The sequence below is a fragment of the Ambystoma mexicanum genome, chromosome 6p (genome assembly GCF_040938575.1).
Source record: "Ambystoma mexicanum isolate Mex_15411 chromosome 6p, UKY_AmexF1_1, whole genome shotgun sequence".
Taxonomy (NCBI): domain Eukaryota; kingdom Metazoa; phylum Chordata; class Amphibia; order Caudata; family Ambystomatidae; genus Ambystoma; species Ambystoma mexicanum.
This window is the reverse complement of record NC_090935.1, coordinates 1007481579-1007508051: the sequence shown is the minus strand read 5'-3', so window position 1 is coordinate 1007508051 and position 26473 is coordinate 1007481579. Positions and strand designations below refer to the sequence as shown.

Genomic DNA, 26473 nt, shown 5'->3' with positions numbered 1-26473 from the left:
GTAATACGGTTATGGACCGGCCGTGTGGTTTTGCCTATGTACTTAAACCCACAGGGGCACTCAATGCAATAGATCACCCATGGTGTCTTACAATTTGAGTGATGGCATATTTCCCAAGTTTTGCCATGCATGGGAAACGTTTTTATTTTGACAGCACATTTGCAGATTGAGCAGGTGCAACAGGGAAAATGCCCCGTCGGAGGATGAAGATCCCAGCTCAATGTGCTGGATCTTGAGGATTTATTTTGGGTAGAAGCATGGACCAATTGGTCCTTTAAGTTCTTCTGTCTTTTCATTGCAAATATTGGCAATGGTTCTGCCGGTAAGGAAAGCTGCGCCACAGACCAATGTTTTTTGATGGATTTTTTAATTAAAAAAGTATGTGGCCTGTAGGTAAGAACACACACTAGTTTATCGTGTGGCGCCACATCGTTAGTTTGTAGCAGGATGCCACAGGGAGTAAATCTTGCCAGTTTGTGAGAATTTGTGACCAACTTTTTAGGATATCCACGTTGCTGAAATATAGTGGTCAGAATCCGTGCATGATGATCGTAGTCCAATATGGATGTGCAGTTTCTCCTTAAACTCAAAAATTGGGAGTAAGGTAAATTTTCTTTTTGTGTTCGCAGGTGGTAGCTGTCAAAGTGCAATAAGGTATTTGCGTATTGCTTTTGGCGTGTGTGAATTTGATAGTATGGTGACATTGGTTCAACCATAACAAGAAGGCATTAAATTCATCAGTGGTGCCATGCCAGATGAAAACAATATCTATATATCGCTTCCAGTTCTCAATGTGTTGGCGAAAGGGATTGAGGTCTGAAAAAATTAATTTAGTTTCAAAGTCGCCCATGAAAATAATAGCCAGGCTCGGGGCAAAGGCTGCCCCCATAGCCGTTCCTTGAGTTTGTTCGTAGAACTGGTCCTGGTATTTGAAATAATTCTTGGTGAGCGCCAAAGAGACCAGTTCCATGATGAATTCAAACAGAGCTTTACTGAACAGTGAGGAGAGGGTAAGATTTGCTCGTACAGATTCCATAGCCTCATCATGAGGAATATTAGTGTAAAGCGCTATGATGTCAAGCGTGACCAGAAGACTGGTAGTGGGGTCAAAAAACGTACCTTCGAATAGTGAGATAACCGAGGTACTGTCCCTGAGGTACGATGCTGTCTGTTGACTAATAGGTTGAAGATATTTGTCAATGAATTGACAAATTGGTTCGAGGATAGTACCGCAGCCTGCTAGTATCAGTCTGCCTGGTGGTTTAACTGAATCCTTAGAATTTTGGGGATTGCGTAAAATTTCAGGATGGAACAGTTTGGTTTATTTAAGAAACTGTGCCTCTTTATGGGTAATCCAAGTGCGTTGAAGGGCATAATCCGTATTCTCCAGAATGGACTTCTGAATGTCCTTAGTGGGATCTTTGCAGAGGGGACGGTAGCTACCCGGCACATTAAGAAGATCTAAGACCATAGTGTGGTATTGTGCCCGATTCAGGACTACTATGCCCCCGCCCTTATCCGCAGGCTTAATGACAATGTGTGGATTGTTACTGAGAGATTTAAGAGCCTGTCTTTCTGATTGTGTCAAATTGTAACGTATGGACCTATGCTGTTTTTGAAATTTCTTGAGGTCTCTTAGAACGTATTTCTCAAATGTAAGTAGTTAATTTGGCATAGTATTATCTTCCTGTGTAAATGTGGAAGGGGTGCAGAACTGTTTCACGCTCATCTGGTGAACTTTCTTTGTCTGAAAAGAAGATCTTGAGCCTCACAAACCTAAAAAACCTTCTGATCTCTGTCTAAACACTGAACCAGTCCATAGGGTGGGTGGGAATAAATGTCACCCCTTTAGCCAGGACTTGAATTTCAACCTCCGACAACAGAATTTGAGATAAATTAAATATAGCAGGGTTACTGGCTCTGTGTTGGTCTGATGTTCCTCCTGCGAGATCGTGGTCGCCTCTGAATTCGACCCCATGGTTGAAACTGGGGAAGAACCCACCGTGGGCCGGGGCCACGGGTTGGTCCTCCGCCTAAAAAAAGGCGGTGGGGGGCCTCGGAAGGGATTGTAGAAGGAAGGGTAGTAAAAATCCCTGTCTGATCCTGAAGAGTTACTGCTACTGCCTGACAATGTAACTTGACGTTGTTGTCGTGCGTTGCCCGTTTGATTCCTTTGGCTTGCAGTATTAGCTGAAAAATGTGGGTCAAAGTAAGGGTAAATGACCGCCACTTTGAAGTCTAGAACGTCCTTGGCTAGTTTCTTTATTTTTTTCGCCAAAGTCGTATCTTTAAATTCCTGAAATGTTAATTTCAGCAAGTTTATCTTTAGCATTTGTGATAGAAGTATCATTGGCAAACAATTGTTCTGCTGTATCTAGTTCCTGATGAACGATAGCACCAAGCCTTTGAGCTGTAGAAATGCTGAGAACCATTAGGTCGCGACTACATTGCGTCGCAATATAACTAAAGTTAGTCTTATATTCTTGATTGTCTAGGACTACAAGGTTCATTCCGGACAATTAGCCCGGCTGGAATGATGTTCTTTTTCAAGTATTCCGTAAGAAAATGTCCATGAAGTATAGTGCGAAAGTTCTTTTTAAGCTCAAGTAAATAGTTGGCAGTGTTAGAATTAGCTGCCGTCTGACCTAGACCTGTGGGGTCAAAGAGTGATGAACCACGAAGTATTGCTCCGATTTGATCATCATCATAGCGAAGGGTGAAGCTTTCGGCCATTCTAAAGTGGCCCTCCCTTCTGAGTTATTTTAAGAGAAAGTGGAGTTAATAGAGTAGGAAAAGGTGGCAAAGAGGGTAAACGTGCCAACAAAAAGGGAGTGAAATACTCTGATGACAATTTAGCCGCGACCCCTTAAATGCATTGGGTCAAGAAACAATTAGCAATTTTGAAGCCTCTAGAAACAGCCTTGGCTGCAAATACAGTATAAACAAAGAGGATCTCCAATACCTCGGGAACACAATGGAGCGCAAAACTATCATATAGCAAAGGATGTTCCCGAAAGGCTTAAGTTGTGATGTGGCTTGCAGAGCTGTCAGTGCATATTCTACTGGCAGCTCAAACAAGAAAAATCATTCAATTAGACAAATATATTTTTATATCACCAATCAAACAAACCTCAATTGTGCCTATTGTTGGTAGCACATATAATGCAACATTCAAAATATAAGTCCTTTTTCTGGCTTGATTCAGGCCATTCGGTCATCTCTCACGATGTCTTGTTGCATTTCGCAGTCCATGCAATGTGTGGAATAGTAACAATTCCAGTCCTCTTTCTATGCGCTTCAAATATAGCTACTAGCCACGCTCCCAAAAGTGCAAACACTGTACTTGTTTAGGAGGCTCCAGTCGGTGCGCGCACTCTAATCAATATGGTCTTCCGTCCGGAGACATATTGAAGGTAAGCACTGTATCGTATGCTTACTCACAGCCCACTTTGCCGTACCTCGTCTGAGTTTAACAGGTGGTTCCACTTGTTTTTCTAGCAACTGCACAGATCGCGCATGTAGATAGCTAGGTTGGGCCCTGAGACACTTCTGTCCTCTGCCTAATTAGTGCCGGATTTCCACGGCACTCCGCCGCACACGACTGCACTGCCAACTGCAGGTCCGTTCATTTCAGTGAACTTTGATCTCTACAACTGTATGATAGCATGCATTTTCGAATTCCTTATGTCATTCATTTCGCTATAGATGTGCCTGCGTACCCCAGAGGCGGCGACACAAACCTGAGTGATTCAGTCGTAGTATTCTGGCTTTGAAATGCCCGTTTAGGAGGCATCTTCAATAACACTTTAGGTATGGACTTGGTTCACTTTCATAGGGTCCTTGGAGTTACTCTCCACAAACCACTTAATATGGGTGTTTTTACCCACACTCATTTCTATCCTGATGCCTACCTTTATTCCAATTCATTAACAGTTCTTTCATTTCATTAACTTACCCTTTCCTTGGCATATTCTCTATCACTTCTGCACGGTGTCTATGGGCGTTGGATACTAGTCTATTTGAAATAGGAGTGAGCTGATGGGGGTCCGCCTGCCAGCCTAAAGGGGTGACTGCCTGGTGTTCTTTACCATTTGTTGGTACACCCAATTCACCTTTCATGCCAATACCTCACAATGAATCTGAAAATGTTCTTGAGATGACACAATATGATGGGATTACATTTGATTGCTTTTGTAGGGGCTGAATTTAAGATCGAATTTCCTGAAGGTGGTTATCTGTCTACACACCACTGAAACGCCAACTTTGCCACGTCCTAGGTATAGGTGCATATGTACCTATGACCAGAGGACGCGGCCACTCACGCTCACCAGCGGAAGGCGTAGTACATCAGTTCAGCCTGTGACACAACCTCCTAAGTTTTTTGTCTTACTAAAAGCAATTGTGTACATTCCTCTCAGTCGGCTACACAAATTCTTTTGTGTTTTGTTTCTTTGCCGGAGTTAGGCTTAATGCACAGTATTTTTTGCCTGTTGCATAACTATTCATTTAGCTTTTTTGTGAAAAAGACCATTATTGATTTGTCATAACTAAGTTTATAAACTATACCCCTGAGCTAGTAAGGGCCAGTTAGTTATGGTCTGCCTCTTTTTCAACTTAGTACAGACAACTGCATGGATAGACCAAGATCTCTATCAGAACCAGTGTTCTCTGTGCAACTTGGATGGATAAAGACCTTTAACAGAACAAGTGTTTTTTGCTTTACCAATTGTTTTTGCTACTTTCTTCTTCTACTTATCCATTTCCCCTCTATTTGTTCCGCTTCCTAACAAAACTGAATGCATTTTGTTTATATTTGCAGGTTTATATATGTTTACTTATTTGTGTAAATCCTTTTGATGTATGAAACCAACATATGGCTATTTTCGTGTTCTCTTTTCTAAAATAAAAAATATATATTTTCTTTACATATCTTTTGAATGTTGCATTATATGTGCTACCAACAATAGGCACAATTGAGGTTTGTTTGATTGGTGATATAAAAATATATATGTCTAATTGAATGATTTTTCTTGTTTGCGCCGCCAGTAGAATATGCACTGGCAGTTCCACAAACCACATCACAACTTAAGCCTTTCGGGAACATCCTTTGTTATATTGGAGTGGCCTATGTTTGCAGGCGAGATGGAAAAAGTGCAGTTAAAGTAGCCCGTCAGTCTCCATTTTCGGTAGGAGACACAGTAATCAATGATAAGGGCTGCAACATCCCCATCATGGTATGCTCTTGAAAGAAACTCCTCATAACTACTGACATCATGAAGGACCTGAATTTGTGGAGGTGAATTTCTTATTACTGTGGGCGACTTAGTTTAAGAGGTGCTTGGGAGTAGCCCCGTAGGCAAAGATTGTGTGCATTATGTAATGTAGTAGGTCCATTTCCCCTGCGTTTACTCCCACAGTTTGTAGGACAGTGGGCCCATGTACATTAGCAGACAAAAAAAAATATGGCATGCGAAAACCAAGGCTGGTTCAAATGTACATCTAAAACAACCTGATAAAGGTCATTCGAATGGTGATGTAGGTTGAAACCCTTTTTCTTCTGAGGAGGCAAGTCATCAACAGCTAGTAGATCCTCTTGAGATGGAGCCTTCCCAAGGGCTGTTGAATGGTGTCGTCTCTTGGGTTTATCGGACTTAGATAACCTTTCCAGGTCACAATGGGTCACTCTTCTCCAGGTTTGTGCTATTTTTCAGACATTCTCACCTCTTGGTGAAGAGCATATGCATGTCATGCATGTAGAAGAGCATGGGAGCAGTGCAAGTCTTATTTCATTGCCTATTGAGAAACGTGACGAGCCTTTGGATTGGTCTTTTAACAGCTAAAAACCTGTATGGCCTTTGCATCACCCCAGGTAAGATAACCGACTCTGAAAGCTTGTAGCCCACTCCAGACACTTAAGTCGACAGATTGGCAATTCAGGAACATGCCCTGAATTTAGATGTGGCCAGCAGCTCAGCACTCGGGCCGGTGTAAGGCCCAATTGGCATTTTAGTGTTTCAACCATTACAGTGCAGAATAACAGACCACCTTCCGACGCTGGGACATGTTGGGAATGAGTCCCCTTCAAAGTTCTTTAGGTGGGGCATTCTGAGCAACAACCCCCAGAGCAATAACCTGCAAGACTGAACTCTGGATAAGTGAGTCAGTGCAGTTGGGACAAATATGGTCCAGGCCAAGCCACTCTAGACAGAAAGCAGGTCTGAGAAAACAAAAGGGCGCTCACACAAAACATACCACCTAAACCACGCTGTACGGGGCATAGAAAACTAGGGCAAAAGAAAACAAATGTAGGCACAAGTACTGAGTCACACAGACGCTGTCCTCGTCCAGCATAGAAAGAGACTGTCAGTAGGGCCCAGCGGCATGTAAAGTGAGTGCAGCTAGTGCCCTAGCACCTGTCAAGTCTTAATTGTTAATAGTGTTCCACATCACACACCGGTCCTATCAATGCAGGTCGAAATATCCCAAAATATGCCAGAAAGGAGATGACTGCAGCGCTAACAGGCCAGACTAAATACAATTGAACCATGCCATTCCGATATAATGCTGGAAAATAAACGCACGTGTGAAATTTTTCAAAACAATTATTCCTTTTCCTGTCACTAGCATGATTCTTGTAACGGCTGTTAGTCATGTTATTTGGCATTTATATAATGCTCTATATATCATTGATATGACCTCAAATTGCTTATGGGTTGAACGCCCTCAGGGATCGTAGAGTCCAGGTCAGTCGAGAGAGTAGGGTATCCTAGGGCACTCGGGTGCACTCAATATGTGTGCAGCTGATGTGATAGGCTGATGGTAGCGCAGCCTAGCATTAGGTGTGGTGGTATTGAAATCAGTAAAATGTGTGCAGTCTGGAGGTTGGGCTCCGAGACTGGATTCTGGCTGCGTTAGGCCTGTGTAGGACGCATGTGTGCAGCTAGGCTGATTTTCGTGGTTATAGCTGTGTTCTAGCAGGTTGAGGTGTTCATGGAATATTGTTCGTATGTGAGCAGCTAGGCTGAAATTTATCAAGGGGTGTAGTACCTGCGCTCTGTTGTGTGTTGGTGTAGAGTAGAGAGTGAGCATCTGGCGTGGAGGTTTTATTCTTACGAGCCCTCTGTTCTGGATTTCATTTATGTGTTTTGAGGTTGCTGTATTCACAATGATATCTAAATGTGGCACTGGCTAACATTCACAATCTTGTCTAGAATTGACACGAGCTAATCACAATTCTATCTAAATGTGGCAATGGCTGGTATTCACAATTATATCTAAATGTGGCATTGGCCAACATTCACAATCCCGACTAGATGTGACGCGAGCTAATCACAATTATATCTAAATGTGACAGATGTGATGCGAGATAATATTCACAATACTCGCAATTCAAAAATCTAAGAGTGGCAAGGGCTATTATTCACAGTTCTAACTAAATGTGACGCAGGACAATATTTACAATCCTGTCTCGATGTGGCGCAAGCTAATATTCACAATTCTATCTAAATGTGGCACTGGCTAACATTTACGATATTGTCAAGATGGGACGCAAGCCAACATTTAGCTCCTGTCCTTGGTATAATGCAAGCTTATATTCACAATTTTAATTTAATGTGGAAATGGCTGATATGCGCAAGTCTATCTATATGTAGCACTGATTAACATTCACAATTACATCTAAATGTGGCACTGCCTAACATTTACAATCCTGTCTAGAAGCAGCAAGCATTCAACAGTTCTATCTAGTTGTTAAGGAGTTAGTATTAATATCCTGGTCTGCTATTTTCTGAGGGTAGGTTGAGTGGCAGGGCATCCGGAGTAGAGAGATTGCTCTACTCCCTGCCCAGGCCACGCCTACCTTGATGGTTGCTGCTGGTTGACGGCTGGCTGCTGGCGTCCCCTGCTGACAGCTGCAGACACAATCTGGAGCCGCCCTTAGCCGCAGGGGCTGCTGGGCAGGGGGCTGTGCCCAGGTAGGGATCAGGATAAGGAAAGGAGGACCAAATCAGGACCTTGGGTGGGATGGGAGGTGGGAGGGAAGCTGAAATAACTCCAGGGAGTGGTTTGGGGGAGGCGAGGCTGCACACAGAGGGCTGGGGGCTCAAAATTAATTCTAAAAGGCGACAGATAAGGCCCAAGAGGCTCTAGGCGGTCCAGGAGTCACCTGCTGCAGGAATTGATGTAGTAACATTGTGTGAGACTACACAACACTTGTCTACTTGGTATTAGGTAACCCATCTTTTGTTATAGGGGTGTACTACACAAGTTGGTAGAGTGACTGACCAACCAGGTCTCTCTCAAGAGGGGTAAATGTGAACTGTAGAGAACTAGCAATGAAATTCGCAAATACAAGTATCCAAGTAACACTTACACTCCAGGTTTCCATTACAAATAGTTATTTATTTATCAAGGTTTAAATAAGCATTCTTTATAAAGGCCAAGATACATAATCAAATATACCTTAAAATACTTTTCCAGAATCAGCATAAGTTTAGTGGCAACTCTTTAGAGATGCTTTTTACATACTTCCTACACCCAGAGGTGACTTCATTCACAAGGGCAGTAATGGCATTTATATATCGCTAGTACACTTTGCACATTCTGAGGTTGCAGAAAGGAAAGGTTTAAGGCAGGAAAAAGGTTAAACAGTTTCTCGGGGCATGGTAGTTAGTATACTTAAACCTTCCAATGAAGACCAGACAAAGCATTTCCCTGCAATAACAGTCTAAACACAAGTTATCACCTCTGAGAGACAGAAAATAGCAAAATCAATTGACTAGAAGAGTCTGCAGGGAGCCAGGAAAGTCAAAGTCAACTGGAGGACAGTCTATGGAGTTTAGGCACTTTGTAGTTAAAATAAAGTTTTGCACAAAGTTAGAGTTTTGTACAAATCACTAGTAGGGCAACACGCTGTTATACTTGTGGAAAGCAGAGCCGAAATCAACTCGAACAAAAGTAGCAACTTCAAGTCTTAACTTACAAGAGAAAAGCTAAAGACACTGAGGCAAGTACCCAAGTCTGAACAGTACCTCTAGTTTGAAGAAGAGTGGTCCAGCTGGATTCTGTCCTGTTGCAGTGATGCAGACCCTGGGTTCCTGAGCCTCAGTCATGGGGACAAGAGGGAGGGCGTCTGGAGTACTCCTGGAGGCAGTTTGCGGTTTTAGCACCCAGTAAACAGCACCACATGCGGATCTTGAATACCGGTTTGGCTTCCGTCACTCCTTGAGTCCTGCACCCTGGTGAGGGGACTCGAGCTCTGGTTGTCCTGCTTCTGGAAACTCCTGGAGCTCCTGGCCTGATTGCAGACGTTGCACTCTACTACAGATTTCTGGACCCCTGGCACTCGGTTACTGCAGAAGCAAAAAAGTACAGCCAGACGAGGAAGATGGTCCAGTGGAGTTTGCCTCGGGGTTAGTTGGTCACACTACCCCAAGGGAAGTTGTTGTCCCTTCTGGAACTTCTCTTGTCGATCAGAAAAAGGAGTTTCAGCACAGTAGCAGGGCTTCATCGGGCAATTTGAAAGGTCCAGGAGGATGCAGCAAGCTTTGTTTGTGGTTTCTTCGTCGGGTGTTCCCAGTGGTTGACTCCGCCTCTAGTCCCAAAACCCTCGTCTGCATTCAGGCAATCCTAGAGACAAAAGGACAAGGGAGTCTCGGGAACCTGCCTCACTTCCTGCCCTTCCAGACACACTGGAGCCAGAGGCGGGTTTCAGGACTGAAGCCTGCCAAAGGCAAAACGAGCAAAGGGGTCACACCTGGCTTGGTGCGCAGAGTAAAACCCAAGCAAGACCTCACAATCAGAAAATGGCAAAATAAGAAGACCGGGGCCATTTTGTCAAAATTGTCACCCATGGGTGCTATATTGCTGCGGAGGATTCAGCCTGCGATAGAAAAGCACAATGATAGGACATGTAAACCACTGCCACCAGCCATTTAAAGAAGTGAGGGTAACAAAAATGTTTTACATGAGTAGGTAGGCTAAGGTGCTACTAAACAACTCTCTCCCCCCATTCCCCTATCGCTCCACATGAGATTAGGTGTGCTGGACCTAGAAAGAGAAAAGGTAAGTAAAGTCAATTTCACTTTACTATTCTTGGGGACAGTAGTTCACACAAGAAAAGGTATTTAAACCTTATGAGAAATCTAAAGGATTTCTCTGTGTCACTGCACTAAATGTGCAGTTTGTCACCATACAAAAAGTAGATGCCTATGGAGTTTGTCAGTTTCTAGAAACAAAAGAAATAATCCAAAGCAGGCCAAAAACGAGAGGGTGAGAAAAAAAGGTCTCACTCACCCAGGGTTAAAAAAAAGTCTTCAAGTCCAGCAAAAGAGATGAAGGTCTCCAAGGTTAAAGAGTATTAGCAAAGAAATGAGAATTCTCCCTAAAACCTGTCCCTCCTAGACTAAGCGACAGGAGGATTTAATCCACTCCTGGAGGAATCTCCTAATCCAGTCGGTCATACTTTCTGGAGAGACCATCAGCATTTTGGTGGTTACACCCAGACCTGTGTTCTATGGTGAAATCATATCCTTGCAGGCGATTGACCATCTCAACAATTTTGGATTCTCCCCCTTCATCTGCATTAACCATCTTAAGGGTTGGTGGTCTGTCTGAATAATGAAAGTAGAACCATATACGTTAGGCAGAAACCTGTGCAGTTCCCTCTGGGACCACTGCAAAAGATTTAAGACTACAGGTGTTTGGCAGTAAACCCACTTGGTAGCAGTCCGTACCACACAGATTCACTTGGTAGCTGTGGCTGAGCAGTCAAACTTCCCTCAAGAAGAGTTTGGCAGTATACAGAGTATTCACAATAGGTCAAGAGAACACAATAGAACAAGTAAACACTGACCAGGGCTTGGTGTAAAAGATATTTATTTAAAACCACATCTAGAAAAACACACAGGCACCAATAGTAAGCAATTCAAAAACACGGTCATTGAAAGATATACACTCCCTTAAAAGAATATTAGACAAGTCTTAAGTAAATCCCCACTTATTTTCAGACAGCGGTGAGCGCTTAACGTAGATGGCACTCTAATAGTTTTTTTTTTTTTTTAAAAGGGAGACAAAAGCAGAGAACATGTTGAAACAGATCCCAACACTTTTACAAGAACATAACAAGAGAGGAAGGCAAAGTAAAACCGTGAAGTTAGATTTCAATGGGCCGGATCCACTTTCAGAGGATCAAACGAAATGTGTCCAAGGTTACACGGTTGCAGTGCACAAAAGTCTTGTAATGGTTCAAAAAGGAGTTGGACCAAAGAAAGGGACCAGTTAGAGGGTCAAGGCGGCCAGCCCAGTCCAGAAGGTTAAGGAGTTATTACCTTGTAGCAATCTTTATAAAGGGAGGCCTGGCAGACACGGTACCTTAAAGTGGTGAGAATACTCCAGCTGGGGCAGTTCCTGGCAGCGGATGCAAGTCGGTGCTTCGTCCGGGGGAAGAGAGGATCTCGTCGGGGAGGAAGACAGAAGTTTGTTGCACTGCCAGGGAAGAAACCAGCCGCTGAGTTTCTCAGGTACAAGGAGCGGTCCATTGATTCGCGGTTCAGTGGTGAGTGGATATCCGGCCGCCGTGGTGCTTGGCATGGGCAGTTCGACCACAAACCAGTCTGGGGTGCGTAGAAGGAAGGTAAAACTGGTTGTGCCCACCAGTCAGGGGAAGAAGCCTCTCCAGCCGGGAGATCTTCTCGGTCGTCGGGAAGTGGTGAGTCGGTTCCGCAGGGCTCCACCGGTGGTGTGCGTTAGGCAAAAACCTGTGCAGTTCCCTCTGTGACCACTGCAAAAGATTTAGGACTACAGGTGTTTGGCAGTAAACCCACTTGGTAGCAGTCTGTACCACACAGATTCACTTGGTAGCTGTGGCTGAGCAGTCAGACTTCCCTCAAGAAGAGTTAGGTAGTATGCAGCGTATTCACAATAGGTCAAGAGAACACAATAGAACAAGTAAACACTGACCAGGGCTTGGTGTAAAAGAGATATATTTATTTAAAACCACATCTAGAAAAACACACAGGCACTAATAGTAATCAATTGAAAAACACGGTCACTAAAAGATATACACTCCCTTAAAACAATATTAGACAAGTCTTAAGTAAAGCCCCACTTATTTTCAGACAGCAGTGAGCGCTTAACGTAGATGGCACCCTAATAGTTCGTTTTTAAAAAGGGAGAGAAAAGCAGAGAACAAGTTGAAACAGATCCCAACACTTTCATCAGAACATAAAAAGAGAGGAAGGCAAAGTAAAACCGAGTTCAAGAGGCCGGATCCACTTTCAGAGGATCCAAACGAAATGTGTCCAAGGTCACACGGTTGCAGTGCACGAAAGTCTTGTAGAGGTTCAAAAAGGAGTTGGACCAAAGAAAGGGACCAGTTAGAGGGTCAAGGCGGCCAGCCCAGTCCAGAAGGTTAAGGAGTTATTACCTTGTAGCAATCTTTAGAAAGGGAGGCCTGGAGGACACGGTACCTTAAAATGGTGAGAACGCTCCAGCGGGGGCAGTTGTTCCTGGCAGCGGATGCAAGTCGGTGCTTCGTCCGGGGGAAGAAAGGATCTCGTCGTGGAGGAAGACAGGAGTCCGTTGCACTGCCATGGAAGAAACCAGCCGCAGAGTTTCTCGGGTACAAGGAGTGGTCCGGTGATTCGCGGTTCAGTGGTGAGTGGCTATCCGGCTGCCGGGGTGCTAGGCACGGGCAATTCGACCACAAACCGGGCTGGGGTGCGAAGAAAGAAAGGTAAACTGGTTGTGCCCACCAGTCAGGGGAAGACGCCTCTCCAGTCGGGAGATCTTCTCTGCCGTCGGGAAGTGGCGAGTCGGTTCTGCAGGGCTCCACCGGTGGTGTCGTCGTGGTAGGTCGGCTCAGCTTCTCCCTCGTCAGATTCTCAGGTCCTGTGGCGACTTCTGAAGTTCCAGTACCCAAAGCCCTGCTTTTATGCAGAAAACCCCCATTCACTCAGCCTAGCTGTCACTCAAACATGCTAAGTGGCCGGCTCACCACTTGGGCCAATCACACAAGAGTGCGACTTGAGTTACCAAGGTAACTCAGTCCAGGGTGTCTAAACCCCCTGTGGTACCCAGACAGAGTGGCACCACATTTGGAGGCTTCTGTGGAGAAGCCTGCCAAAAAGTGGAACAAAGGGCTCGACTTGGGTTGGAGTCACAGAAGAGAACACAAACGCCATTTTCGAATCGAGTCTTGGCAAAAAATACCAACCGGAGAATTGATATTAATTAAATAAACCGGCGGTATGTTCGCGGCTATGAGAATTAAATAATTAAAGTTGGTAGCCTCGAACAATGGGAAAATCCCATAGGAAAATATTTGCGGTCGAATTTAAAAAGTAGTTTCCACTGCCACCAGCCAAAACTCGATCAGGGGGGACGGAGACGTGCCCCCTCGACTAACAGACCCCGGGGCAATCGAATTGCCCCGACCAGTACGTCCACAATATGATGGTTTGTACTGGTTTCTGTTAATAATTTGGGACTAGTAAAGCCAATGGTGACTTTAGATGCCCTGGGAGACAGTAGTCAGTCCCAGGGTATGGAGTCTATGGTGGGGGGTCACTATGACACCCCTGTGTTACTGCACGGAGGGTGCTGTGTAACATAATAAAAACACATGAGACCCTATGGAGTAAATGACCCTATAGCCCATAAAACAGATTACCAGTCAAAGGAATACCATAAATCATGTCCAAGAGTGGGAGAAAAAGTCTCACTCTTGGCAGGAGGAAAAAATACAAACTCCAGAAATCCAGCAAAGCTGCTGGGGGACTCACTAGGTTAGGAAATTCAGCCTAAAGAGAGCATTCTCCCTAAAACACGTATGGCTTAAACCTCTTCAGGGACCACACAACGGCAAAACATTCACATTCTATACTTGCCCACCTTGTCGCACAGTCCTTCAGATTCCTACTAAAGAAGCATATTGGGTGTTCCCTGCCTTTCTCATCCAGTTGGCTCAAAACTGCACCTATCCCTGTGTTAGAAGCATCTGTTTGTACAATGAAGGATTGGTTGTAGTCAGGAGCTCTCAAGACTTGTGCTTGACAAAGGGCTTTCTTCAGTCCTTCAAATGCCTTTGTGCACTCCTCATTCCACCTGACCTTCTTGGGGAATTTGGGTGTGATCACCACATTCAAGGGAAAAGCTATGGTCCCATAGCTCTCTATGAAGTTCCTGTAATATCCAGTGAGACCTAGGAAGGCTCACTTGGGTCCGAGTAGTAGGGGTAGCACCGTTTTGTACAGCTTGTACTTTTCTAGGTAATGGCCTTATTTCACCTCCGCCTACCTCATGTCCAAGATAGACCACTTTACTCTGACCAATTTGACATTTACTAGCCTTTATGGTCAGATTGGCCTGTTCCGGAGCCTGCAAAACATATCCTAGGTGGTGAAGATGCGCTTCCCAAGTGGGGGTGGACACTGCAATGTCATCCAAGTATCCCATGTGTAAGTCCTCTAACCCATTCAGAACGTTATTCAACATCCTCTGAAATGTAACGGGTGCATTTTTGAGTCGAAAGGCATAACCTTAAACTGGTAGAGGCCTCCTGGGATGGAAAATGTTTTTTTCTCGCTGGCTTTGTCTGTCAGAGCTATTGCCAATAGCCTGAGGTCAGGTCAGATGTACGTTTGTCCACCAGCTCATCTGTCCTGGGTAAAGGGTGGGCATCAGTCGTGGTGACCGCATCAAGAGCTCTATAGTCCACAGAATCCCAGCTCTTTGGTTCATGATTTTGGTACTAGTACAACTAGACTAGCCCATGGACTTGTAGATGGCTCAGTAACCCCAAGATCAAGCATCTGCTTGACCTCTTCCTTTATGTGGGTTCTGACAGGATCTGACATCCTGTAACTCCTGCCTTTGAAAGGGAGACTCACCAGTGAGAATATCATGCTGACCCCAAGGATTCAAGCCTGGTGGGAGTGAAAACAGGGAGGCAAACTGATTTAACAGCTTTGCACTCCTCCTGTTGTCGCAGAATCAAATCTGAAGAGAGTTTTATTCCTTCAATCGTCTCATCTGAGGGTTGTCCCCTGAGGAGATCAGGGAGAGGCTCGCCGCCCTCCTCTTCTTGTAAACGCCAATATGTTGGCCTTCTGGTCATGCCAATGTTTGACCAGAGCCTGACCAGTGTTCAGTTATTCTGAAGCTTCTGTCATCGGCGACATCCTCTTCCTGAGGCCCAGCACAGTCAGTGACTCACTGGTTGTAGGGAAGGTGCACGCGCCAAACCTTCCTTGATCTGGGCCAAAGGGCCTCTGACTGGATGACCATAAAGAAGTTCAAAGGAGCTGAACCCAACCCCTGCTTGAGGGAATTCTCTATAAGCAAAGAAAAGGCATGGCAGTAGAAGGTCCCACTTTCTTCTAAGGGGTTCCCTCTAACGCACCCATCATGCTCTTCATATTACGGTTAAACCACTCCACTTACCCATTGTTTTGGGGATGGTAGGCTGTTGAGAAGTTGTAAGTCACTCCACCGTTCTTCCACATGGTCTGATGTAGTGGGACATAAAATGTTATCCACCGTCGGAGATAACTTCCGTAGGAAAACCTAACCTGGTAAAGATATCAAGGAGGGCCTTAGCCACTGCCTGAGCAGTAACAGTTCTCATAGGTATGGCCTCAGGATACCTGGTAGCATGGTCTACCACAACCAATATAAATCTGTTGCCTGGGGAAGTTGGTAGGTCTAGTGGAACAACAATGTCAATCCCCACCCTCACAACATTGACTCCCACCACTGGGAGGGGCACTAAAGGTGCCACATTCTTGGACCGACTCTTGCCAGAAGTCTGACAAGTGTGACAGCTCTTACATAATTTATCTACATCATCCCCCATCTTGGGCCAGCAGAAGTACAGAGGTAACCTCTCTTTGGTCCTCTTGAAACTCAAGTGGCCAGCCAAAGGAACCTCATGGGCTAACTGTAGGAACTGTTGTCTCACCTCCTGCCTGGGGCATTACCAGTCTCCTGTAGTTCTCTGGGGTAGATTTAGTAGGCTCACTGTAGAGAAGGCCATCCTCCCATTACAGCCTATGCTTCCCTGGCTCTTGCCCTTCCAGTTGGGAAGCGGTCCGCTGACGCAGACCTTCTAGAGAGGGACACTCTTTGTAGTCTACAGAAGTCTGCGCTAGAGGGTCCACCTTTGCAAATAACGTCTGCAGCTCAGGATGATCTCTTGGATCCAGCTCTCCAATGCAGGGAAGATTTTCTTCCAGCTCTGTGTCACCAGTAGCTGACTCCACAGAGTTTGGTTGGTCTTCCCACTCAGCCTCATCTGCGGAAGGGGTCACTGGGGTCACCTGGGACAGTCCTCTGGGGGATGTCCTTATCCTATGAACAGGTTTAGGTTTGAGACCTTTCTTATCCCCCCAGAGACATTGGATTTCTCCTTCGTCTCTTTCTTTTTCCTGGAAATTGAAGTGTGGCCTTTCTGTGGACTGTAGGTATTGGAAATCTCAACCTCAAAATGAGAGTTTCTCCAGGTTGCCTCTCTGGCCAGTCTTGTTTGCTCACGCTTCATTTTGCTGGAAGGCCTCGGGGTACTAGATACAACTCCAAGAGTCTTTAAATCATTTCCCAACAGGACTCTCCCTCTCTCTCTGGCACTTAGTTCTGTACATTCCAACAGTCATATTATTGCACTGGATGAGAGTTGGCAGAATAGTAAACATTTGGATAGGGCCTCCTGCAACTTTAATGTGACCTTTGGGTGCCTTAGCTACATTCTCAGGTTTGACAAAACGTCATCTACCACTGCAATGCTTGCCCAGTGTCTCTGATTGCAGGGGTTTCCTGTTCATTTACAAGAACACTGTCCTTCTAATATTACTTTGTGTTATCGGGAAAGGAGTTGAACATATCCACATTCTGTTCCCACAGGCCCATGGACACTAAAGAAACACTGGCTTGAACTCCAATGGGGTCTTCAGCCAGTAATTGAAAGCGTGCACCTGCCATTTGGGCTTCTCCTTCAGGGACGAAGGATAAGGGGGCAGTGGGGACCCCTGAAGGTTTACCCTTGTATTTGGGATCCCCTTTCACATGATCTACATACCCATAAACAAAATGTTTCCCAGATGTACTCTGGAATGGGGGTTTCTGTAGATCCTCCCTCTGGTTTGGCACCATAGGATTCACTAGACCTACCAGGTTTCCCATGGAATTTAACCTTGCTATGGTTGTGGCCCTCCTTTGGATGGTTGGAATTAGAATTCTCTTATCCCCCTTTCTTGTGCTGCTTCCCTTCACCCTGTTTGTGAGTTGCACCAGAGTCCTTGTGAGTGGACCTGTTGGCTACCCACAAGTCAGCAGCTTGCACTCGCTTTTTAGGATCAATTTATTTTGTGTCAGCGAAGTGCTGTCTCAGCTCAGGAAAGCACTCATAAAAAATAGATTCTAGCAAAAAAAAAAGATTCCACATTCCTTGAAAGGTGTGTACTCTGTACACCTTAACCCAGTCAAAGTTTTTCAAACATTCACATACTCAGGTAGCCACAGGGGTACCATCAGTCTTTGAGGGTCCAAAACATCTTAAGGTAATGGGAAGTTTTCCCAAATCTGGCTATTAATGCCAGTTTCACTGATTCATAATCCTTTCTCTCACTGGTACCCAATTCATTCACAGCCATTCAAGGGGATCCTAGACATGAGCCATGGAATTACATAATTCCCACTTATTCCTTAAAGACCATCGTTGTTTTCAAACATATCCAGCCAATCCAACACATCAAGTTCAGGTTCATACATACTCACTGCTTCTTTAGGCAGGCAAGGCTTCTTGGGACTAGAAGACCCTAACGGGGAAGTATAATCAAGGGACATCTTTCTCATATCCATTTCATGTTGCATCTCTCTTTCTCTTAGTTTCACTTCTTGATGTTTGGCTTCAGCTTGGACATTTAGTTTCTTGAATTCCAACTCTAATCTTAGTCTCTCAAGAGAAGTATATTCTGGGCTTAAATGTGGCCCTTGTGGGGTCCCAGTGGGAAGTGGCTGAGGTACAAGGGAAGGCTGTTGGAGAGGGGATCCCTCTTCCCGAATTTCCTCTTGTAGATTGGAGCTTGACTCTAAACTAGCATCTTCATCATTATCTTCCACATTACTTGTGTGAGTAGGGGTTACAGGCCTACCACCCAAACTTTGGTGATTTAGAACCTTGTAATCAATTCACATTTTATTCCTTTCAGAGTCAGACCCCTGCTTTTACACATATCTTTCAGTTGTTCTACTGTTAGGACAATCAGGGCTGCCTCATTAAAGTTATCCATACTTGCCATGTTCCAATTGCTTCACTTTTTGGTGGAGCTTAGCCTTGTGGCTGGTTAGTTGGGCACAAGTTCAGCAAATAGTCAATGTAACCACTCTAAGCCAATCCCACCACCTGCCATCAATGTTAGGCAAGAATTGATTTAACACTGTGTGAGACTACACACTTGTCTACTTGGTATTAGGTAACCCACCTTTTGGTATAGGGCTGTACTACATACGTTGGTAGCGTGACTGAGCAGCCAGGCCTATCTCAAGAAGAGTAAATGTGAGCTGTAGCAATGGAATTCGTAAATACAAGTAGCCAACACTTATACTTAAGGTTTCAGTTATAAATAGTTATTTATTTAACATCAATTTTTAAATAAGCATTCTTTAAAAAGGGCAATATACGAAACAATCAAACTTTAAAATACCTCTCTTTAGAGATGCTTTTTACACACTTCCTACACACAGAGGGGACTTCATTCACAAGGCAAGTAATGGCATTTATATATCACTAGTACACTTTGCAGATTCTGAGGTTGCTTAAAGATAAGGTTAAAGGAAAGAAAAAGGTTAAACAGTTTCTCGGGGCATGCGAGTATACTTAAATCTTCCAATGAAGTCTAGATAAAACATTTCCCAGCAATAACAGTCAACAAGTTAACACCTCTGAGGGACAGAAAATATCAAAGTCAATGGACTAGAAGGGTCTGCAGGGAGCCAGGACAGCTAAAGTCAATTGGAGCAGAGTCTATGGAGCTGAGGCACTTCGTAGTTACACTGAGGTTAGTCCCCAAAGTCTGAATAGTACCTCTCGTTTGAAGAAGAGTGGTCCAGTTGGATTCTGTCCTGTTGCAGTAATGCAGATCCTGGGTTCCTGAGTCGAGGGGACAAGAGGAAGGACGTGAGGACGACTCCTGCGGCAGCAATTTGGAGGTCGTCGGCAGCTACAGGCTCTTTTCGGATCAGCAGCACTTCACGGTTTTAGCGTGCGGTAAACAGCACCATCGCTGATCTTGGATACTGGTTGGGCTTCCTTCACTCCTTGAGCCCTTCACTCTGGTGAGGGGACTATCTCTGTCGTCCTGCTTCTGGAGGGCCCTTAAGAGACTCCTGGAGTTTCAGGTCAGATTGCAGACTTTGCACTCGACTACAGATTTCTCGACCCATGGCACTCAGTTCCTGCAGCAGGTCGGTGAAGATGGTCCAGTGGAGTTCGTCTCAGGGTTAGTTGGTCTTACTAACCCAAGGGAAGAAGCTGTCCCTTCCGGAGCTTCTCTCGTCGATCAGAAAAAGGAGTTTCAGCACAGCAGCAGGGCTTCACCACGCAATTCAAAGGTCCAGGAGGATGCAGCAAGCTTCGTTCAAGGTATATCATCGGGTGTTCTTCCCAGTGGTTGACTCTGCCTCTAGTCCCAAAACCCTCGCCTTTTAAGCAGGTTTCTCCCATTCCCCATTCATGGACAGCCTAGAATGTCAATCACACAGCAGGACTGGTTGCATTCAGGCACTCTTAGAGACTCCTAGAACGTTCTTGTCGTTCGCCAACAAAATACCATCATCGCTCTGATCAAGTCCAGAGTAGATTACGCCAATAGCCTATACCTGGGCATGCCCGAACGACTTCTAAAAAAACTACAACGCATACAAAACACAGCAGCCAGACTCCTCCTCAAGCTACCCAGAAGAGAACACATCACACCCGCGCTAAAAATACTACACTGGCTACCATTAAAATAGCGAATAAAGTTCAAGTCCATGTGCATCACACACAGAGCAATACACAAACAAGGCGCAGAATTCCTAAGCGATAAACTACGCCTACATCAACCAACAAGAACACTGAGATCAAGCACCGACATCCTTCTGGAACCAAAATCCTATAACAGAAGAAAACACGGAGGATCCTCCTCTCACCAGGCACGGAAAACCTGGAATGACCTACCTAAGAATATACGAACACAACAAACCACCTAGTATTCAGGAAACTCATCAAAAATCATGGCTCTTCACAGCGTAAATACAACAGCGACGCACTAGAATGCCCACCCCTTTAAACAATGATGAAAATAACACCAACCTCGGTCGCTCCCAAAATGGACAAACACCGAACCCAAAGAACAGACCCCACTCCAGACCATAAGCTAGTATGGGAAATAGCAGCAAGGGGAGGTCACATAATCAGATCGAGACGAAAACCCCTAAACGACTCATCCACTGCCTCCTGGCCATACCATAACCGAAAACCCCCAGCAGACACATTTAGATAGAAAGTCTGTGAGAGGAGACCACAACACCAGCTCCAGCACCCAAGGAGGAGAATGGTCACCCAAACCACACTAATCAATCCATCAGCATTAGAATTCCTTCAGAGCTCGCTAGAACAGAACGGCGAGGAGCACTTGGAACACTTGCAGAGCACGTTAGAACAGCACAGGTAGTGCTTCACACAAACCTAATACTCGCACCAAATCTCAGCACCCTGTGTATACCGAGTTGAAGCTGCCAACAGAACACCACTCCTCTCACTATCCTACTCCCGCTTCACCTACTAACCCATCCCACCTTCTCGTTTGCAGATCCGCCAGAGCGCCTGGGGACCAACTCCGTTGGTGATGGTGCGCGGTACAAATACCTTTAACATTTAACATTCAACATCCTGCCCTTCCAGACACACTGGAGCCAGAGGCAGGTTTCAGGATTGAAGCCCGCCAAAGGCAAAACAAACAAAGGGCTCAAATCTGGCTTTGCGTGCAGAGTAAAATCCAAGAAAGACCTCAACCAGAAAATGGTGAAAAGACTACCAGGCTTTTTTGACAAAATGGTCACCCATCAGTGCTATACTGCAGCAGAGGATTCAGCCTGCAGTAGGAAAGCACAATGGTAGGACATTTAAACCACTGCCACCAGCCATTGAAAGTAGTGAGGGTAACATTTGTTTTTACATGATTAGATAGGATAAGGGGCTACTAAGTAAGCCCCCAGCACTCCACATAAAATGGGGTGTGCTGAACCTACAAAGAGAAAAGGATAAAGTCAATTTCACTTTACTATTATTGGGAACAGTATTTCACACAAGAAAAGGTATTTAAACCTTATGAGAAATATAACGGATTTCTCTGACACTGCAATAAAGGTGCTGTGTGTCACCATACAAAAAGTAGATTCCTATGGATTTCGCCAGTCTCCAGAAACAAGGGAAACGCATAATCCAAATCGTGTCAAAATACATGAGTGAGAAAAAGGTCCTACTCACTCCAGGGTTAAAATTAAAACGTCCTAAAGTCCAGCAAAAGAGCTGGGGGTCTCTAAGGTTGAAGGAAATTAGCAAAGAAATGATAATTCACCCCAACAAGGGCATTCCTATTAATTGTAAATGTTGAAGACAGCTTCACACAACCATTATTGGGGTTTTTAAATACATTCTTAAAATGCATAAAGGAGCACTTTGCTCTAAAGCCTATTTGAAACATCAGTAACCTCAGTGCTCCAGATAAGATTTTGAGGTGGGAGTATTTTACTCCCTATTTTTAAACTTTGAGAGTAAATATGACATTTCTCCTTTGCAGGAGAGTAAAATGTATGTGACATCCAGCTTTCGTGTGCAAAAGCTGTATGGAAATCATTACGATGCGGCAGCTTTCTGCATTGCGGCAGAATACACCTATCATTATTTCTCTAGCTTCAGAGAAATACACTCCGTTTCAGAGGCATTTATCCCTGGCTTGCAATTACATCCATGCAGATAAAAATCAAAAGTAGCCTTCTGGTTTCTTTCAAGTAACCTGACCCTTGCACTGCCCTCTGCTCTAAACTTGTGTGTAAATGTACACAGGAAAATAATAATGCTGTCGTATTTACAAGATTTTCATGCGTAAAAAGGCAAGGTACGCACCTTATCTGGAGGGCTGAGTAACCTTATGATACATCACAGATGCAGGTCTGCTAATTTTATACCCAAAGCCTTTGCAGAACTCATTAGTACTTTATAGGAAGAACACTCCTCGTAGGTGCAATGGGAACTTGTTTATTCATTACTGTACAACTCCAGCAGAAAGATAAACTATCAAACTATATTTTCCACAATGACAACATTTTTATGCTGGGTCTGTACCACAATGATAATTCTTCAGGGATAAAACTAAAGAACCATTCCAATGGTTAGCTTGAATAAACCAAATTGATTCCTAGAGGAAGCCAGTTTAACCTTTAAATACCTGTGAAATCCTCACTGTGCACGCAACAGGCCAGGTTTTGTATTTTACATTTGCCAAACACAGATCAATGAAACCATCATCAACACCTACCAAGATTTAATATGAAGGAGGTGAAATGTACCATGTAATTATAAACATGTGATGCCAATGTTTTTAAAGCTTGACATAGCGGAAACCCCAATCTGTGTGCACTTTAGAAAACAGCAGAAACTGACACATCATTCTTGATATGCAAACAAAAACATTCCATGGTGGCAAGGGGACTGTGGTAGACACATAAGGATTAGAGTAAAGAGGTGGGGATCATGGCACAATCCGTAAGATAAAAGGATGGTGAATGAAGGAAGAGGAATATTTGCCAGGCTAGATTAGCAATCGTTCCAACTGCGGCAGTAATAGCAGTTAGTAGCTGCCACATCTGCCATTCGGCACACAAATATAAGTGATGTGTTAAGTGGCAATGCAAAGCACTGTTAGTGCCCATGAAATAGTTTGCACATGCAGGTCTCTTGCATGTCTGGTCAGTTAACAGTAGCAATTTTCTTTCCCATGCAAACATGTTACAAAGCAAATCTTTGTGTGCAGTATTAAAGCCTGACATTTGCACAAGACAAACCTCAATACTACCAATCACATGTGGAAAGGTAAGCGCACAACTGTCAATGTTGCTTGTTCATTTGGCAATTTGTTTTACTTGCAACATTATATATTACAAAGGCACAATATCCATCGGTGCAGAACTGAAATTTCTTACCTTTCTGAGTGACAGGGCTTTTGTCAGTGGATAACGCAGAGAAAGGTTTAGAAGCCTCGGCTTCAGCCTTCTTGCTGTAGTTTATGGCCACTACAACATCTTTGGAATTTGGAGATTTTTCTTGAGATGACAACAATTCTTCTGCAAGTAGAACAAATGCGTAAGTTTGAAAAAGAACCTTTTTACAGCTAAAAAGTTAAAGAATTCACTGCTCATACACAATGGCCCTTTATGTTTCAAAAGGAGAAATTACTTAACTTGGTGATCTTTCTATGGATTCTTCTCAAGCAGATTCCTCATCTGATAGATATCCTCAATAAGCTCTGCTGCTCGGAAACATTTGACAGGGAGCGTAGTGGACCTCGACTCAGCAGTCGATCCGTCTTGCTCAGTGCTCGATAGTCGGCTCCAGATGGGATATCAGGCGTCGTACGTATACCATGTCACTACACCCCATACATCAGTTCCTTTCTTTTTCCCCCAGTCATTTGAAGCTGCACAGGAAAATTATGGTAGTGAAGGGTAGCCAGCCTGCAAAAACTTGACAAAGATGAAAACAACTTGGAATAAAGGTTCTAGAAAGAAAATATATGGGATACGTTATTCACCGTAATCTTATTTCTAATGCTTGTATCTGCTTAGATTCCCATGCTATGCATAGGCCGACATCTAGTGGTAGCTGCTGAGTATTACAGTTTGTTTTAGAAACTCAATAAGGCCCGAAGGGGCGTGGCAGAAATACCATCGCTAGTGTGACATCTGCTGTACCCATAGTGCTTCACGCATCAAGGTCCATCAGATTGTTTTGTTTCTGACATGAGGTTGCATGAAGTGTAGCTTGAGTACAGGTGTACTAAAGCAGATTTACAACAGAAGCAGCCCAGAAAACATCTGTGCGCCTTCTACTCCATAGGGGAGGAAGGGTGGCGCATGTGAATCTAATCAGGAACAAGCATCAATAAGATTACGGCGAGTAATGTATTCCTTCTGAGGCTTGTGGAATCTGCTTAGATCACATGTCATGCATAGATTAGCAAGCAGTGTTTGGAGAAGGTGGTGGGTTGTGATAAGGAAAGGCAGCGAATAGATTTTTTAGCACCACTTGTCCCACCTTGAAGTCTGCTTTAGAGCCTGTGTCAATGCAGTAATGCTGCGTAAAGGGGTGAATACAGCTCCATGTAGCTGCTTTGCAAATTGCGTCCAGTGGGGCGTTTGCGATAAAGGCCAAGGTAGCCCCTGTACCTTGGTGAGCCCTTGGTGTGAAAGGCAGAGTTTTATTTGACCGAGTAGCAGAGCTGTATGCATCTGACTATCCATCTGGAGACGGCGTATTTAGAAACATGGTCGCCTCCCCTGCCTGGAGCTATGTCGACAGTTGGTCTGTTTTCCTTAGCGTCTGGTCTTGTTTACCGCCCTCCTTACATCTAGTGTATGGAGTTTCTCTCAGCAGAGCTTAATGGATTTTGAAAGAAAGCTGGTAGTTCGATGGACTGATTAACATGGAACCAAGAAATGAACATCAGTGAAAACCTAGGGTGCGTTCTTAATACCAATTTGTCTTTGTGGATAACAAAGAATGGATTTTGCACTAACAAAGCTTGTAGTTCACTGCCTCTTCTTATGGAGGCGATAGCCACCAGAAAAGCAGTTTTATATGCAAGGTGTTTAAGGCTGGATTTGTGTATAGGCTCAAAGGGGGATCCTATGAGCTTTGCAAGTACTACATTTATGTCCCACCCTTGAGGCGGGTTTGAAAAGAGAGGGTGGAGTCTTTTTACTCCCTCCATGAACACCTTAATGGCAGGGATTTTCCACCAGGACACCTTACTTTAAGCAGTGGTGTACGCGGATAGAGCCGCAAGGTGAACTTTGAGTTAAATACTAGCCCGGAGTCTAGTAAGTGAAGCATGTAATGAAGAATGTGAGATGGAGTACATTCTATCGAGTTTATTTGTTTTCACTGGCACCATATTACAAATCTTTTCCACTTGTTAAAGTAACAGTGTCTAGTGTTTGGTTTACGTGCCTCCTTGAGGACGTCCATAAACCTTTGCGGTAGATTCAAATGTCCAAATTCTATGACTTCAAGAGCCAAGCTGCCAAGTTCATAGACTGAGGTTGAGGGTGTAAGTTGTCCCCCAGTGCTGTGTAAGCATGCTGAAGTGGCACGGGAGTTTGATTGGATCACTCATCGCCAGTTTGCGCAGATGTGGAAACCAATGTTGTCTCGCCCACATAGGAGCAACTAGGATTAGGGTCACTTGTTCCTTGTGCATCTTGTTTATCACTTTGCTCAGAGGAGTTGGTGGGGTTAAGGGGGGGGGGGGATGGGGTAGGCATATTTCCCTGACCAGTTCTTCCTCAGGGCGTTCCCCTTGGAATCGTGTTGGGGAAACCTGGATGCGAAGTCTGGGCATTGCGTGTTATGTGGCGAAGTCTAGTGGGGGGTACCCCCATTGTGTGAAAATTCTGTCTGATATGTTTGTCGAGCTGCCACTCATGCTCTTCGGGTAGAGGACCTCTGCTTAGTGAGTCTGCTAGAGAATTGAGTTCCCTAGAAACATGCCCCACTTGAGTGCCAACTTCCTCATTTTTTTGTGCTGGTCTGGACAGACTTGGAGAGTGCGTGCCCCCCTGCTTCTTTATGTACAACATGGCAGTAGTGCTATCAGAGTATTTGTACCGTCTGACCCGACGGGTGCACTTGGAAGGCTTGCAGTGCTTTGAGCATTGCTAGTAGTTCTAGAAGGTTTATGAGATTCTTGGCTGTGATCTGCGTCCAAAGACCATACACTGTGCGATGAAGGTAATGGGCTCCCCCCACCCAGTGAGTGATGTGTCTGTTGTGACAACTGCTTGCACTGAAGGGTTGTGAAAGGGCTTTCCGTTTAACAGGTTCTCCTTTGTGCATCAGCGCAGAGCTTGTACTAGGTTTGGAGAAACTACCACTACATCGTCCCACTGACTACTTGCCTGAGACCACGGGTTCGCCAATCACTCTTCCATTTGGCGCACCCACAGCTGTGCCCTTCAGACTAGGCAAGGGAGTAGTTTCTTTCCTGTAACTCCATTTCCCCAGAGTTGGTATCTCATGGATTCACATGCTGTGAATATTCCCAGTAGCCAGGCTGGGAATCCCCGGTTACTTTGACTTAGTAATTTTCCTATGGAAAAACTTGACCCCTTAAGTGTCCCATCAATGTTGTTGTGGGTGCTTTTGTTCCCCACCAATGGG

The 26473-nt window shown here is 44.6% G+C and overlaps 1 protein-coding gene across 2 annotated transcripts in view; it reads right to left on the bottom strand.

Moving 5' to 3' along the window:
* Positions 1 to 26473, bottom strand: part of SLC12A2 (solute carrier family 12 member 2) — a 908845-nt gene that overhangs the window by 221377 nt on the left and 660995 nt on the right. For both annotated transcript variants that reach the window (XM_069625621.1, XM_069625620.1), the window contains exon 20: positions 23239 to 23379. In XM_069625621.1, coding sequence (XP_069481722.1) covers positions 23239 to 23379 — 141 coding nt within the window. The remainder of the gene's footprint in view (positions 1 to 23238; positions 23380 to 26473) is intronic.